Source organism: Nymphalis io, chromosome 16, assembly GCF_905147045.1.
Source record: "Nymphalis io chromosome 16, ilAglIoxx1.1, whole genome shotgun sequence".
Classification (NCBI taxonomy): domain Eukaryota; kingdom Metazoa; phylum Arthropoda; class Insecta; order Lepidoptera; family Nymphalidae; genus Nymphalis; species Nymphalis io.
Window position 1 is genome coordinate 8968746 of NC_065903.1, and position 18114 is coordinate 8986859.

Sequence of the window (18114 nt, forward strand, 5' to 3'; positions counted from 1 at the left end):
AAACAAACATAAATATATATATACTTATATAACACATGGTTTATGCTAACTTTGTTGCCACCATTCCACGCGGCTATGATTACAAATCATCAATCAGTAGCTATTTAACTTTTTATTTTTATATATCTATTTTATATATATAATGTTAATAATTCTTATGTAATTATTGTAAATTAAAAAATCTTAATTTATATGATATATAGTTTAATACAAACTAAAGCATGAAAATACTCTCAAGGACGGAATAAGAGTGGAAAATTAGGTAATTTGTTACTTGTTGTGTGTAGGTATTCGATATATTAGGCGATTATAAAGCGTCTATTTGTTTTAAAAACTGTAAAACAGACAGCACTATATCATATACACAACACTATATTATATTTGCGAGGAATTTATTATCAAAATTCATATAACTATTGTAATAAAACAATACAATATTAAATACAACCCAAGAACTTGTTTTATTTTCCTAATTAGCTTGCTTTAACGAAGTCGCTTATTATTTATACATTTGTAATCTGAGATTCCGATATATAGTAATAATTAGTACATAATATTTATAAAACACGTGATAAATCCTTATACAAATGCTTCGTAGGTTGTATATAGAATACAAATGATCACTAAAGTATTGCCAACCTAACAACTAAGATCTTATTAATTTTTATGCGTCTATATAAAAGCAGTAGAAAATATATTGTTGTCATTCGCCATCCCACGTACGGCGTTTATTGCGATAAATCACCGAGTCTGAAGTTGTTAAGATTTATTTCGGTGAAATATAGATAAATTCTAAGAAACTTTGGAATTGAAGTGGGCTTTTAAATTGTTTTTAAATATAATATTTTACTGAACCGAATTGAAGATCGAGTTCGAGAAGACCTTTGATTAAGTTTTTTTTCAGAAATTTAAATGCAATTTGTTTAAGTAAATGTATATTCACAATTTTCTAGTCCCGAAATATATTTTATACCAAACACAATGAACTTAGCTATCTACAATCAAATCACGCAATAATTGTAAGGGATTAACTAAAATCGGCTGGATTATAGTTTGTTATAAATTAAACGTGTTGTTCTTCGAAATGCACCCACGTTACTCAATTTAATCGGCTTAGCTCGTAAATTCAAACAAGACATACATCATAATTGTATTGACTAGGGAATGTATGAAACATGTAAGTCTATAAACACGACTTCTTGACAAAGGCCTTACGAGGGGAAGGAAGTTCCAATGCGGTTTGGTTACACATGTGGCAAAATCCCACGACGAGATGAATTAAAAACACAAATTAAGCACATGCAAAACTCAGTGACGCTTGCTTCGGCCTGAACCCACTATCATCACTAAGATTGACATGTTATAACCACTGGGTCATCTCGACTCATGATAAAATATATATTAAACCAGAGAATTGAATTTAGAAGTGTTTATATGAGACCGCAATACACTTAGAATCTATTCAGCGCAAGGGAGTATTCAGTTGAGGCTTAAGTAATTGTAAAATGGCGCCGAGAAAATTTAATTAGACTCATTTATTAAGTATTTACCGTTCATTTACGAGACAATAATCATGAGTATCGGTGCCTAAGTCGCCACTGCTAACTGCCCCTGTGTTATTGCGTGGGCTCTTCGCTAGAATTATGCTAATTTTATTGATGTACTTAGAAGTTAATCGAACTTAACTGTAATATATATATTACAAGCGTTTTATTTCTAAAATTAAAATTACTTCGAATTTTTGATATAATGTGTAAAGAAAACGTGCAATAAAAATACAAATGAATACATTAAGATAGTTGTTTGGTATGAATGTATATAAATCTTATTTACATAAGCACAATTGCCGAGGTGGCCCAGTAGTTAGAACGCGTCAATCTTAGTCGATGATTGCGGGTTCAAACCCAGACAAGCAGTGCTCGGCGATGAAGGAAAACATCGTGAGGAAAGATGCATATGTGGGATAAAAATCATCCACATTTGTATCCACCAACAAGTATTAGTGTAGCGTGGTGGTGTAAACTTCAAATTTTCTCCTCAATAAGAGGAGAAAAGAAACAAGTGGGACGTTTACAGGCTTTTAATATTACTATGTATTTTTATAGTTAGTAATACTTTAGTTACTGTGAACTTTCGGCAAAGGCACCTTAAAGCTTAAATCATTTTGAAATCTTTAACAATATAATTTATATACTTACTATATTGTAATGTTTTATTCGTGTGTTTTAACGAGTTTAATTTTACATGGCAAAAATAAACATGTCCATTTTCATTAATCTAAGCCCAAAACACTTCGGTACTTCAGGCTACAGGTGTCATTACCGCTTTGGTAAATAAATCAGTGGTTTCAAACATTATTTAGTCGTATCTCTATTGTGTATCGATTTTTTATAATATTATGTTTTATTCAATCCATTATACACCTAGGGTAGCTTCATTTTTGTTTAAAAATAGATAATATATGAGCAAGAGTGTAAAATATTAAATATAAAAACTTATTTCTCACAAAATAAAAATTCAATTAAAAAAGTAAAAACCTAATTAAAAATTAACCTTGAACTTTCAACTTTCATATTATAGTATGTAGGCCTTACTGCTTGGTCAGAAATCTCGCTGAATATTCGTCGTTGCACTCAAGTTAAAGTTACAAAATACCAACGTTACGTAAACTCGATAAATCTATCTGTTTCAGTAGAAACCCGTGAAACTGTTCGGGGTATTTCAACAAAAACAAACTTACTCAGATGATTGCTGCTAATTAAAAACATTCAATGCATTTGAAGGTAGCCTTACAAAGTTTGAAAATTAATTTTTAACCTCAAATGAACTGGAAATATATCTTTTATATGGTTTCCGTGGCACAGTTATCGTTTGGAGTTGGCATTTAATGAATATCTCAATTTATACACATAATTTTTTTTAAATTTTAATTATATCTTTAGGAGACAAAAATCTTTGTCTCCTTGACATTTCTTTGTATGTTTGCGCGCTCCGGTAATTCCTAATACATAATTTACACATATATCTACATAATTACATATAATGTTGTTCTTATTCTTACATAGTATATTATAATTATTTTAAATTATTTTATTTATTGTATTGGCAGACGCGGATCAAACATTTTTAAATACCCACATTTTTCTTTTTCAGTCAAATTGAAAACTACTACTCGCTGTTCACAGGCGTATTTATAGTGTCTGTTCTTTGTGAATAAATAATTACATTATTTTTTAAAGTATCTTCAGTTTATTTTAGAAAATTTAAATGATAAGCAAAAACTCTACATGGGCTTAATACCCGTGAGCGAAAGAGATACGAGATGCAATAGTATCCCATCACATCTATTTTTACTAATATTCACCCAAGCCCAAGGAGTCATAATTTATCTCTTGAACGCGGACCAGACAAACTGTTTTATTCTCTGTATCGCTAATAACGTCCACAACGATTAATCTTTTCATATATTTATGTTCAGGCACGATTCGTTTCAATATCGTAAGTAAAATTTCCTGAAACGTTCAGCCTTTAAAAGATTTAAATAATAAGAACAGATACTTTGATGATAACTATCGTTTATCACATTTGTCACTTAACGCTAGGATGCCACCTGATAAAAATCGAGATTATAGTTACGATGCTGCATGGCGCCACGGATGCGACATGATGACCATCGCGTGTTTACGAAGAGCCAAATCGATGTATTCGATTATATATAAATCTAAGTATTCTTAATTCGAATAGATATCCTATAATTTTATATATAAGTCCCATATTTTTTTTTAAATCACCATTCCACCAGCAGTAGATATTTAATTAAAATATGACAAGCTACGGTTGTGACGTAAGCTTCGGAATGAAAATTAACATTTAATTAAATAAAATCCCATTAACTGTAACATAATACTATAGAAATAAATATGTCTAGTACTTCATAAGATCACCTAATAACTAGTTGATCGCAGTCGTACTGCGTTGCGAGACATTTTTTTACATTTTATATATTTGATGGGATGTAAATAACTAGAAATCAAATGTAGTGATTATCAAGAGCTGTCAAATTTACGATAATGATCGTCACATAGAAACAAGAAAGGTGTAAATTTTCTAGAACGTAATCTCAAGTTCGCTGTTAAAACTATTGGCATACCGTCCTATCTGAAAGCTATCTTATCAGGTAAAGAATTAGTTTGTGGCACGGATTCTCGATTATGATTGATGATCATGAATAGGTGCATCGTATGCATTGATGACTTATGTATTTTATGTAATAAATTTTAGACATACGATCTGCGATTGTCTGTTATGATGTTATATATGGGCACTTTAAATGACAATTTAATGGAATATTCTGGAAATAGTATGAATATTTTTATGTATAGTCCTTGAATTTTTAAGATTATTTGATATAAGCAGAGTTCACTGACATATTAATTTAGTGGTTTTTAGATGTGATTAGATTTAGATAACTGTGACAATTATGTTGTAAGATAACCAACTTCGGTCATAGCGGCTATTCTAAATTAACCAAATGGCAATACTATAGAGCACGAGACCAGAAGTGTTCGTAAGCACAGGTGCATCATATGATACATTCCCTCACTCTCATAATTTAATAAGAAGGATTTCCTTCTGACACGACCGTAAAGAGTTCAAGTGCAACAACAACGGACTTACGTGCTTTCCAACGAACTTCAACGGATAAACCCAATAAAATTTTATTGATTTGAACCCAAGACCTCGAGATGTGTATTTTTATGAGCTTGCATTAGACCAACGACAAAGTTAGCTGCCTTAGTATATGAGATAAGTACTAATAACAATTCAACATAAGAACTTCATAAGACCCGGTATATAGGTACAGCCCTATTAACGGGGCAAGAACATCGATATACAAATATCTATCTTACCCAATATTTTAACAAGAATAATAAATATATAAGGTTGTTTACGATAGAACCTTGGCCAAGATAAGCAAAATTAAATTAAAAAAAAAACACAAATTAAAAAAGTAATTTTATTTCAGTTTTCGGACTTGTAGCAAACACCAGCCATTTTAATAATTGTTAACAAACTTCTATCACTATCTTACTGTAAAATAATATGTACTATGATATATTATATAATAGTGGGTTATTACAAGATCAAAATTAGTTTACTTTTAAACAGTAAATATGTAAAATAAAATTAATTTACAAGTGCACGAGCTACATTTCGAAGAGCCGGTTGGCGTGGTTGGTAGATACTTGCCTTTCACGCAGAAGGATGTGGATTCGATTCCCACCCAGGACTAACATTTGTGTGTATTAACATGGCTGTTTGTCCTGAGTCTGGGTGTAGTTATCTATATAAGTATGTATTTACTAAAGAAAAGTAGTATATGTAATATATAAGTTGTCTGGTTTCCATAGCACAAGCTTTGCTTAATTTGGTATCAGATGGCCGTGTGTGCATAATGTCCCAGGATATTATATAAACGTAAAATATACAAAAAATACTGTTAAATGTAGTCCCACCGTCATAGTATCAGAGTACGTCAGAGTACGTTAAGTATGTATATTAGATAACAATAATATCTTAATGATATCCTATGGATCTATCTACGCCGTAAGTAAATAAATGATCTTACGCATATTTACCATATATGGTAAGTAATAATTATAATAAATATGTATAAGTTCTACTACATTCATTTGAAACATAAATAACTTATAAAATAACAATATGGAAATGGGGGCAAATTTTATTTTAAAATATATTACAAGTCTTTCAGAAAATGTCATTCGGTTTTAATTTAACCTTTTAAAAAAAATTTGGCAGAAAATTTTGCAAGTTGTTTATTTTTAAACCGTATTGAAATGAAGTAGAAGCCATTAAATAATAATATTAACATTTAAATGTTCACAAGTTCGAATTCTACATATAGTATTCATTCAATCGTTGAATCATAAAAGAAGGTATTCTATACAACCAATCATCAAGTACAAGGTCATAATGAAGAACATGCGAAGAACGCAAAAATGGCATTTCATTGACAAACGGAATTATAAAGCCGTGTCATATAAAATTTTATCACGCACGCAAAAATAAATATATAAATATTTTAACAAATATAGTAACTGTTAAGTGATAAACATATATATATTACTTCTAAGGGGAATAGCTAACTGCACCGGATATACAAGTATTATATTATATTGTGCACAAGTGTATGCGCAAATATAAGTGCACTCTCTTTTCCCTCTCTCTATATAATTCCATGGGACGGCGAATCCGACACGACCGTAGGACCCCAGTTCAGTCGCAAGAACACCAAGGGGTGTATACAGTGCAAACTTCCAGACTCCGGGCTGCTAATGAAAATTTCTCGACAGAAAAACCCTCTAAACTTTTATTGGCCCAGCCCGAAGCTTGAACACGGAACGTCGGGATTTGCAGGATTGTGTGTACATAAAAATAAATAATAATAATAACAATCTACACAATAATTTATGCAACAAATCGTAAACGAAATTATTATATACTCCAATGGTTAAAACAAGGTTTTGTTTTCAAAAAGATCGCAAAAACTATCGACAACCTTACATTATAAATAAAACCTTATGTGCTCAAATTCATTTGAAAGAAAAGGTCTATTTTATTAGGATAATTGATTAAAGATGAGCCAAGCAACTTCATTCAAGTTTTATCATGATTAACTTACTTTATTATTCCTTCATCAGCATTAATTCCGTTAAATCTGAAAAATTACTAAAATATTGTTGCTTTAGTTTAAAATTAGGTGATATATTTTATATAAAGAGCAAAGGGTAATATTTTGTAAATGATTAATTAAGTTTTACGATTGATTAGTCGCATAAAAATCTCTATAGTTCCTAACACGGCTTAAGGGAAGGAAAAATATATGATAAGTTGTGATCGACAATATCTTTCCAGTAACAATACTGTCTGACATTATCTTTGATTCTTTTGATATAATAGTCTCGATAAAATTGATGTCTTACCTCAGAATAAATTTATTTTGTTAGCAGATCGCATCACAACACGAGCCAATTTGCGGTCAAAATGAACAGTAAGTAATATCGTCCCATAAAATCTAAGATTAACTCTGACGTAACTTTAAGCCGGCACACAATTAATGTTGTTTTTTTAATAAAAGTTGTTAATTTTTTTTCAATATTTTAAGTTTCAGCAGTGCATTATGTAATTTTAATCACGTGATTACAAATTCGTGAGATGCTGTGCAGTTTAAATGTTTTAAAAATAAGTGAAAGTTTAAGTAACAGTAGATCTATTTCAAAAAATTATTAAATTTGTCATAAGTCTAGGGTTTCGAAGGTTACTCATTGTTATTTAATTACATCTTTATTAATACAATAACGATCAATTTAATTAATAGGTTGTATATAAGATTTTTGATATTAAGAATTTGATTAGTACCATCGAAAAGCTAATTTTGTGGAAACCTTAATTTATTATTTACATTAGTAATTTAACTAAGCAAATTTTTCTCGGTAGTGACCACAGGGCTGCTGTTGTTAGTGGCGGCGCTGGCCAGCGCTTCCGCGTTCTCAATAAATTTGAGACAAAATCCGGAGACACTGTGCATTGGCCAAGAAAATTTCCTACGTATCGCCTATGTCGACAGTTGCGTGCACTACTACCAATGTTATTCCAGTCGTGCTTATCTCATGCAATGTCCTTTGGGCACGTGGTTTAATGAAGATGAGCAGGTAAACTTATCAATTTATTGATACTATAAATTAAAATTTTAAATATAGTATTTAACAAAAAAGATAGTGTTGTAAATGGATTCTATTTTTCGAAATAAATAAATTATACTTAAGGCATGCAATAAGTAAGATTTGTTTACAATATAGGTATTTTTTATCTTTTGTAGATTTGCGATAGATCTACACCACCTGAAAATTGTCAAATTGAGGATGAAGAAGATTCAGAAATTAGTTCTGAAGATGAATCAGAACAGGTACCCGAGGAAGAGGATGATGTAGAAGAAGAAGAAGTAGAAGTCGATGAACAAGAAGTTGATGAAAATGAAGAGGTAGATCAAGAAGAAGTTGAAGAAGAAGATGCAGATGAACAAGAAAGCGAAGAGGCAGAGGAACAAGATGTTGAAGAACAAGATAATGATGAAGAAGATAATGATGATCAGGGAGTTGAAGATTTCAAATTACAACAGGAAGAACAGAACACGGATGATGAAGAAAATGAGGACGAACAAGAACTTCCTGACCAAGAGGACGATGAAGAGGACGAAGAAGAGCAGGAAGTAGGAGAGCAGGAAGGAGAAGAGCAGGAAGGAGAAGAACAGGAAGGAGAAGAGCAGGAAGGAGAAAATCAGGAAGAAGACCAGGAAGGAGAAGAACAGGATGTAGAAGTGCAAGAAGAAGAAGAAAATCAAGTGGAACAGGAAGCTATAAATGACGAAGAAGATGAAGAGGAAACTGAACTACAAGAGGAAAACATTGGTGAACAATCGAATCATGAAGAAGTAATTGAAGAAGAATTTGTCCGCGTGGCATCGCTTAGTCATAACCACCATTATCATTATGGGCATGGACATAGCCATGGCCACGGCCACCATCATGGCCATGACCACGGAAAACCTTGTAACAATATCGAAGGGTCAGGAGAGGAAGATGAGGAAGACGCTGTTGTAGATTTTATTAGGTCACCGAGGCGTTTAAAACGACAAGAAGTGCTAGAAGAAGAAACTGAAAATGGCGAGGGTAATGTCGATGACGATACTGATGATGATAACAGTGATGATAATGTAAGCATTGAAGATGAGGGGAATAATAATGAAAACGAAGACAATGATGACAGTGAAAACGGCGATGACGACAATAACGGTGAAGACGATGATGACGGTGATGGTAATGAAAACGTTGATGGCGATGATAACGATGATAACGGTGATGGAGATGATAACGGTGATGGTGATGAAAACGACGATGGCGATGATAATGGTGATGATGATTCTAACGGTGATGGTGATGAAAACGTTGATGGCGATGATAACGGTGTTGGCGATGATAACGGTGATGGAGATGATAACGGTGATGGTGATGATAACGGTGATGGTGATGAAAACGACGATGGCGATGATAATGATGATGATGATTCTAACGGTGATGGTGATGAAGACGTTGATGGCGATGATAACGGTGATGGCGATGATAACGGTGATGGCGATGATAACGGTGATGGTGATGATAACAGTGATGGTGATGAAAACGACGATGGCGATGATAATGGTGATGATGATTCTAACGGTGATGGTGATGAAGACGTTGATGGCGATGATAACGGTGATGGCGATGATAACAATGATGGTGATGATAACGGTGATGATAATAACGATGCTGAAGATGATGACGGTGACGACGATGATGATGATGTCAATGATGACAATGACGATAATGATGAAAATGAAGAAACGGATAGTGAAACCGACGATGAAGAATCCAAGGTACAAAAGTTTTTCAAAAGATTTCTTAGTGCATTCGCTTAAAACAACAGGCATTTGATTTCAAAAGTATCTCTATTAGGAGTGCTCACTTGAAATTTAGGTTAGGAAGCTATGAAACTAATTTAATTTTAAAAATTAGACTTAAGTGTTGTGAGTAGGATTTCACTTTGTGCAATTTTGTAAATAATCTGACGAGTGTGTAATAAATTATTATATAACTATAACTATTTTTTATTTATTACATTATAATTACTTACATTGTTTTATTTTATAGGTACAGAGCAAAATTAAAAATATGATTAGCATGAAGGAATGACGAATTATACATTCGATCCACTCTTAATGCCGTTCAAAAAAATAAAACATGATTTATGTAAGTAACAAATAGTATATTTCTTATATTATTAATAATATAAGAAAGTGTCACTTTATTATGTAACTAAAACGTATAAAATCTTAGCATAATACGCTAAGATGAATATATAAATATTATTATGTTTGTTGTTTAGCTGAACGCTTATTTTTGATGCTTAAATTATTTTTGACTGTAACATTGTAATAAAATCTAATGGCTGATAAACGAGCAAAATTTCAATATGATTTGCTCATATGTCAGATATTACTGATAGATCGATTGATGATTATTGTGCCATAAAAAACATTAAGGACAGCGTCTGCCATATTTGTAAAAAAGAGGTACCTACTTACCGTTTTGAAAACGAAAATATTACATACGATGAAAAGTAACATCAATCAATCAACAGCTAATCGTTGTCCACTGCTGAACATAGGCCTCTCCCAAGGTGCGCCAAAGCTCCCTGTCCTCCGCCTTCCGCATCCAGTTGGTACCCGCCACCTTCTTAAGGTCGTCGGTCCACCTGGCTGGAGGGCGCCCTACGCTGCGCTTGCAAAGTAACATATAAAATATATTCTATTGTAACTGTAGAAGGGAAACTGATGAACGTGTAACGGCGTAGCGCTTAAATTGTGTTTCATGAATCCCTTCACAAATGTTATAGGTAGGCGGAGGAGCAAATGGGGCATTTGATGGTTAGTGGTCACCACCGCCCATAAATATTGGCGATGTAAGAAATAATAACCATTCCTCACATCGCCATTGCGCCACCAACTTTGTGAACTAAGATGTTATGTCCATTGTGCCTGTGGTAGTTACACTGCCTCTTCAAACCGGAACGCTAAAATACTAATTATTGCTGTTTAGCGGCAGAATATCTGATGAGTGGGTGGTACCCATCCAGACGGGCCTGCTCAAAGCCCTACCACAGGTAATCAAATCATTCTTTATTCAATTCGTCCTGTTGTCCACAGATAATATTAAATGCTAATGACCTGAATGGACTTCTCACTTATTATCCATCGCATAGATACATTAATAATTTTATTGACTGATTATTATCTGACTCTCCTCATCGGAGTTCACATTTAAACTTCTAATCTTAAATCTTGTAAGAGATTACTTGAAATAATATTTTTTGATTTTGATAATAATAATAAAATATTAATTTATCAATAAAAAGACAGAAAACCGTTACAAAATATTGGTAAAGTGGGTTGCATTTAATAATAAAAACTTACAAATTTTTAGCCAAATTTATTACATCATTATTATACAAAATAAATCTCAAATACAATAATAATTATAGTATAAGTAACACAACCAAAGCAAAACATTAAACATTGGATTTGAGAGAAGTTCTTGCCGCGGGCGGCCAGGCAGGGCCCGGTTCGGGCCCGGTCCGGGCCGGCCGTAAATGCATTAAACAAAGATTATACTGTGTTAACTAAGTACGTTAACTAAAGTATGACTTGATAGTTAAAATGTTATTTTCTACTCATTGGCAGTTATTAGAACGATTTCACAACACTGACATCCTCACGAACAGATGCCTGTGCGAACAGAGATTAGACGTTTGTTAAAGCTAAAATAGTTACAAAAATAAACATCTAAAATTGTAGACAACATAGAAATAGCGTAATAAATAAATTGCAAGCCAATATGAAGTAAATTCTTCTAAATTATCGGACGCAGATTGATCTAGAAACGAATAAAAACTAATTCCATTCGAATGTAGGATTCGTTGAACAATTAAATTAGTTAGTAAGACGTAGTGAAGTTACGCTAGTTGAGAAATCACATTATGCCTGCATACATTTAAATATAAGATACATTAGAAAAATGTATAACGGTATAGTTTCTAAGATAATTTCGTATTAAGGAGTGAATCAACAATTTTCAAACATGGTCCTCCCAACGCTCAGTACAAAAGTAGCTAATGAGTAGATATGTGATGTGTTAAAATGTATAGATTATCTGTGACCCGGAAATATTCGCATTGACTGGACCTCGTATTGATTACATATTTAGATATCACAAGTTTCATGTTATTTCCGAACGCCACAGACTATAAAAGCCTACCCTAAAGCGTATATAATAGTATAAGTATCGGTTTATCTAGCGATTCAAACGATATTCATACATTGACCAGATACATTTTCGCTAAATAGATTTCGCGCATAATGTTATCTAAAAATGCGCTTTATATATTAAAAACGTCATTTTCATTTGAACAACACTAAAACGCAAAATACAAAAATATCACGTTTACATCATTGTCGTTTCGACGCTTCCATGCGGGAAATATTAAAAAGTATATGTATGTCTAAAAATTTTAATACATTATTATATTACAAATGTATAGAAAAGTATGAGTACAGTTAAAAATCAATATATGAAATTAAAAATAATAATAATAAATAAACAAAAACGACTATATACAAAACAGCTAATAAATACCACGGCATGGATGCGGCAAAATACAACTTTATACAATTCCGAATTTCAAATCCTATCGCTTCCTACTTGCCTAGTCTACGCGGTTTACATGAAAATATCACGTCAACGAATACACAGTTACATTCCGTTAGTAAAAAAATGTTCTTCAATGCTATAAAGTTTAAAGCGTGCTCTTAACATTAATCGTATCAAATCCATCGACATTTTCGGTAAAAAAGTACGAAATAGCGGCGGTTGTACAAAAAGTTTAGACTATGTCCCTTGGAGGACATCAACCCGCGACCCTGGCGGTGAAACTGAACCCGGCGTGAACTGTGCCGATGGGTCAAAACAGGCCGATGTCCTTCTTCATGTTGGTCTGCTTCCAGGCTGGCAGCACTGAAAATTCTTCTTTGGTCATGCCGAATGCCTCCTGGAAAAATAAGTTAAAATTGTCTTACAATTAATTACATAATTATTAAAAAATAAAAAAAAGGTTTTTATATAAAAAAGTTAGACATATTTTATAATTGATATAAATTTACCGACGCGGACATTTAAATATATGTATATATAGGTAGGTGAATTGGCAAACCGGGCCACTGGACGGTAAGTGGTCTACCAGTACCAGCGCCAATAGACACGGGCGCTGTAAGAAATATTAAAAATTCCTCACATCGCCAAAGCGTCACCAACCTTAGAAACCAAGATGTGGCGTCTTAAATTACGTCCCAATTACACTGGCTCACTCAGCCTTCAATATACAATTTTAATTTTAATAATATTTATATAATAGCATGATTACAAGCATTGTGTATGTGCTATAAATATACATTGGTGCTGTAAGATATATAATACAGTTTAAACTATAAAGTGCATATGTACATATACATATCTTAGAACTAATAGGATATTGCGTAAAGTGATTATAAATTAATATCTGTAACAATTAAAAATAAATATTACTGTCTTGAATAGGCTACATACGACAAAATAAATATTACAGATAAATATATGTTTTAAAGTTTTTCTGTATGCCAATGAGTCGTCAACTATGAGTTTTTAGACGAATATCTAAGACTTATTTAATCTGTATTTATTAAATAACTCACTCGCTCTACTCAAGGATTAGTCTTGAAGATAATTTCTCAGTTCTTTTAGATATTGGCACCCACAAAATAATATTTCAGTAATATAAGCGATGGTCATAATTATTATTTTAAATATAAAAAAATTGAAATATTTTATGATATCACTTGTATGTTGTGAATAAGCAAGTCGATATAAACTTATTTGAATTAACAAATTATTTAATAGACTTCATTCAAACATAATTTCAGAATTATGAGAGAGAGAAAATATTTGTTTTTGCTCTCTGAGCCCAATTAGAGCTGAAAGTTAATCTTTTTTACGCGTGAATAAAAGATAAGTTAACGATAAGGAAATGTCAAAGTCCTTGAGTAGAGCGAAACGGCAGACACGGGCGAGGGGCGGAGAGATCGTCGTACCAGGAAGTCGGGCGAGGCGAGGTGTCGCTCGAGGTGGTGCGGGTCGACGTGGTCGGGCAGCGGGCGGCGTTGCAGCGCGCCGAGCGGCAACACCGCGTCGCAGCTCGTCAGCCGCGACAGCTCGCGCGCGCCCGACAGCTGCTCGCCCGCCTTGTAGCCGTGCTGTGGGGCCAGCCAGGTCAAGCGAGTGCGGACAGTGCGCCCGGGGGAAGCCCGGTCATTTATACATTTGTTTTTTCAGTTTACGATATGATGATTGAAAGTTAAACATTTTTTTACAGAATTTATCTCTCGTCAAACATTAGAACCCAACTTAGGTGTGTGCAAATGCGGGAGCTATTCAATTCCTCCAGTTAAAATCCGTTTTTCCTTATCGAACCCGACCCACTGTACACCAGATTTCACCGTCACCAGTTTATCACTTATACACTAGGTAAATAATTTACACAAAAGGTCTTATCGCTAGGTGCAATGCAATGTCAATTACGTTTCCCACTCACCGCGATATTCGCGTCGGCGGCGTCGTCGTGCTCGAGCCAGACGTCGAACAGGCGCGTGAAGGCGAGCGGCTCGAGCCCGGCGGCCACGACGCGCACGTCGGGCGCGGCGGCCCGCGACGCGCGCCAGTACGCGTCGGCCGAGCGCAGCGCCGCCGCCCGCAGCGCCTGCCAGCGCGCCGCGAACGCGCCCACGCCTGCGCACGCGCACACATTATTATGCATTCACCTTCCGACGCATTTTTAGATTTGGCAAAACGGCTAGTATTTACTAGCCAGTAAATTAACCAAATTACGAAACGCAATAAAATTGTATCTCGATTTTTTAAAAAATGATATCACTAATGAACACATTATTGAGAGTCGTTAAGATTTATTAATTTAGAATGTAGACGCACCGTTCCTTTCCGCGGGATCGAGGTCCGTGTGATGTGGCCACCAGCCTTGCCACACCCACACGTTCTGTCCGTCGTCCAGTAGGAACAGGGCTGCAAAAATAACACTAGATTATTGCAATACATTTAAAAAAACATAATATAGTATTCATAATAATATATACGTATATACTAACTTATCATATTATTTTATATATAATATTTATAAAAGCTCACCGGGTTGCGAAGCCGAATACAACTCCTTTTGTTCAAAAGGAAAGGGTGTCACCAGATGTTCGTGCCTTAGCGGTGACAGCACCTCATTGGCTTCGAACTGACCGCCCAGATCCGTGAAATGGAACAGCCGAGCGGTTACGTCTTCCCCGCAGTCCCTTCCCCCGCTGAGAACGGAGTTGTAGTACTGCTTGTTAGTAACTCCCAAACAGTCGAGGAAATCTTTCGATTCCTCGCCCTCTTTGACTTCACTGATATTAATGTCTTCACTTCCGAATAAGTAGCTCGACTGTCGCGCAACTAATTTATTCGCCAGCTCGATCGCTATTTGTTTCGTATGCTTCATACTTCGGGAACCATGCCATATGTATAAGCAGGCTTTCTCCGTATCGACTAGAATTAATGATCCGCGACTACGCAATTGTCGCACGGAACATGGTACTTGTAACAAATACGCTTCGTTGGAAATATTGCCGCGAGTGACGAACAGTCTGTACCTACTCTTGTCCGTTCCTTTCTTTCCTTGGTGGATTACCAATTTACCTTGGAAGAGATTCAAAAACGCGGGCGGTTCATTGCCCTGAGCCACTCTCACCTGGGGACCCTTTTCTCTATCTAATTCTACGGTCAATAGGGCCGCAGCACCTTTTTCGTTAGAGGAAGCATCCTTTCCTTGCCAACAGAAGTACGCGCATCGATCTCTACCCGTCAAGTTGTGTTTCGAAGGTTTCCCGTTCAACTCGCGCCCCGTCACAGTGATCTGATACTCCCATCTGATAATGTAACTGTCGCCTGAAAAGAATTCCCCGATTTCATCCTCATTTTCGACTTTCTGGTAGTCGTATTCCTGAATAACCCACTTGCAGACAGATTTAGTTTTAATATCGTAGTGACGCATTGATTCTTTGTCGTAGTAATGCGTGCCGCGACCGATGTGGGAACCTTCTAAAACGAGGTCAGGATCTTGGTATTCGTTTGACCACATCTCCTCGGCATCGCAAGGGGTTATTTCAATACTGTTTGTTTTATTTTCTTGAGGTTTGACCTTAATTACGCGACTGTAATCGGGCCAATCGAGGAACTTTTCTTTGAATAAGATAGTTTCCATGTGTTGGGTGATTTTAGATAGTATGGCCCATTCTGGTCGACTTTTAGCGGATTTAGTAGACTGACTAGAATCTTCTCTAGCACCTTGGGTCGCAGCGGCATTTAAGGGGTTTACGTGGCACTCTTCGTAATTGTAACCTTCATCGAAGAGCTCTTGTGCTAGTTGTGCTGCTCGTCTGCGACTTTCGAGTGGAACATTCTTTCCGTACCAAATATACATTTCAGAACCAAAGTCGAAAACGATAACTTTGGATTGATGTAACATGGCTATCTTTGGTACTTGGCCCCAATATTCTTTAATTGGCACTAATTCATCATCCGCAACCTCATAGCACATGTTTGTTTGCACGATGCATGATTCATAGATTTCGTCTTCATCCGCAGGGCCGGTTTCTATGGGTTTGTATTCTTCGATGCCTTCGGTAACACCGAGTAGGGACCAGAATTGGTTCCAATGTTTGTTGGAGAAATTCTTAGTTTGCTCATCTATTTTGATGAGTCCAGTTGAGCTCTTGCAGCCGAGATCCTTTGTGTTTTGTATATGTTGTGCGATGTCTGTGCTTCGGTTTCTAAAAGCAAAACAGAAAGTTATTCAATATTTATAATTTAAATTATTGAGGTTGTTCTTTATTATTTTGTTTTATATTTATATAATTATTACCTTTCAATGACATTGGCATAGAGTCCAATATACAGGAACAATTGATCCGGAGTGACCAATAGGAAACAGTCTCCGCGGTTCACATTCGTATGAACGGGTTCCACGAGTCGCGTCTGTAATTATTTTGAATACTTATATTATACATACTTACTTTTAATAAATAATATAGTCAACGTACTTGTAAAAAATTAATATTATTCTGACAGATTAACATAGATAGTGGAATTTTACTGAAATGTTTATTTATTGTTTCCACAGATACTAAAAAAGGAAATTTACGGAAACGACTCAATTGTTAACATAAATATTTAAATAAACACCGCGACGTAATAAAAACCCACGTAAAGCGATACGTTCTTTGTAATAAAATACATTTCCTCATTTAATATGTGTATACCTGCGTAAATATCCTTGTAATTAATTAAATATCGAATTTCTCACGCTTGTCTCAGTGTGACATTTTGTACTTCGAAAGTGATATATTGATTTTTGTTAAATGTTTTCTTTTAAAAAAATATATATATTCAAATAAAAAATGATATTTATTTAATATTTTAGTTTCAACTTTATAATGTAAGTTTTTTATCAATGAATACGATTATTGCCATATTTAAATATGTATTCTTAATTTAATTTAAAGTAGAAAATAATATTGATGTAATATATCATAGTTGTATCAAGTATAGAATAATTCTGATCAGGTTATAGTGATATGGAAAACCGTCGAATACGATTAGACTTAAATTTAAAATGCTTTTTTTTATAGAATAGGAAGGCGGACGAGCATATGGGCCACCTGATGGTAAGTGGTCAACAACGCCCATAGGTATTGGCATAGACATTGGCATGTAAGAAATGTTAACCATCGCTTACATCACCAATGCGCCGCCAATCTTGGGAACTAAGATGTTATGTCCCTTGTGACTGTAATTAATTCTTGTTTAATTTAAGATTATGTACACACCTACTACCAACGTATTGTTTACCACTTTAATTACTATTTTCTTCTGTTTATACTCGTAACGACACTAATTTTTTTTATAATTAGATTAATATTATATAACATACATAATATTGTATTACTCTCACAAAATTATTGATATTACAAGAACGACGAACTACCTACATAATATTTTCTTTAAATTGTAAACATTTCTCATGTAAGTGACTGTATTGTCTTTTTTGAGGAATAAATGTCTATAAACTGAAGATACTGAAAGCTCATTTACCTGCACTCGTCGCCGACCCTTGACGTGCAACAGCATTAGGGCCCGCGTGCCGGGGCTGAGTGCGTGCGACGCTGCAGCGCTGCGCAGCGCGACGTTGGAGAAATCCTCCTTACTCGCCAGCGCTGCCAGCGCTTCCGCCGCGAGCCCGCAATTTGCCGTTACTGGTGAAAAGAGTATAATATAAAATAATTAGCTCACTTATATAATGAAAAAAAAA

The 18114-nt window shown here is 34.6% G+C and overlaps 2 protein-coding genes across 6 annotated transcripts in view; one reads left to right on the plus strand and one right to left on the minus strand.

Moving 5' to 3' along the window:
- Nucleotides 1-7022: 7022 nt before the first annotated feature.
- Nucleotides 7023-9678, plus strand: LOC126774187 (uncharacterized protein DDB_G0290685-like). The gene is made up of 3 exons (XM_050495588.1): nt 7023-7072; nt 7519-7733; nt 7901-9678. Exons 1-3 carry the CDS (start codon nt 7066-7068, stop codon nt 9533-9535), a joined length of 1857 nt encoding a protein of 618 aa, XP_050351545.1. The 5' UTR covers nt 7023-7065; the 3' UTR covers nt 9536-9678.
- Nucleotides 9679-11090: 1412 nt separating this feature from the next.
- Nucleotides 11091-18114, minus strand: part of LOC126774154 (supervillin-like) — a 185303-nt gene continuing 178279 nt past the window's right edge. For all 5 annotated transcript variants that reach the window (XM_050495510.1, XM_050495508.1, XM_050495509.1 and 2 more), the window contains 7 exons: nt 17898-18058; nt 16669-16781; nt 14904-16576; nt 14691-14780; nt 14296-14489; nt 13796-13957; nt 11091-12720 (listed from right to left, as the gene is read on the minus strand). In XM_050495510.1, the coding sequence (XP_050351467.1) occupies nt 12634-12720; nt 13796-13957; nt 14296-14489; nt 14691-14780; nt 14904-16576; nt 16669-16781; nt 17898-18058 (2480 nt within the window). In that variant the 3' untranslated portion in view covers nt 11091-12633. The remainder of the gene's footprint in view (nt 12721-13795; nt 13958-14295; nt 14490-14690; nt 14781-14903; nt 16577-16668; nt 16782-17897; nt 18059-18114) is intronic.

What these genes read in the sequence shown, in the direction of transcription:
- LOC126774187 (XM_050495588.1), top strand. An exon ending in GGTTTAATGAAGATGAGCAG is followed by an intron (nt 7,734 to 7,900) that starts GTAAACTTATCA and finishes TATCTTTTGTAG; the next exon opens with ATTTGCGATAGATCTACACC.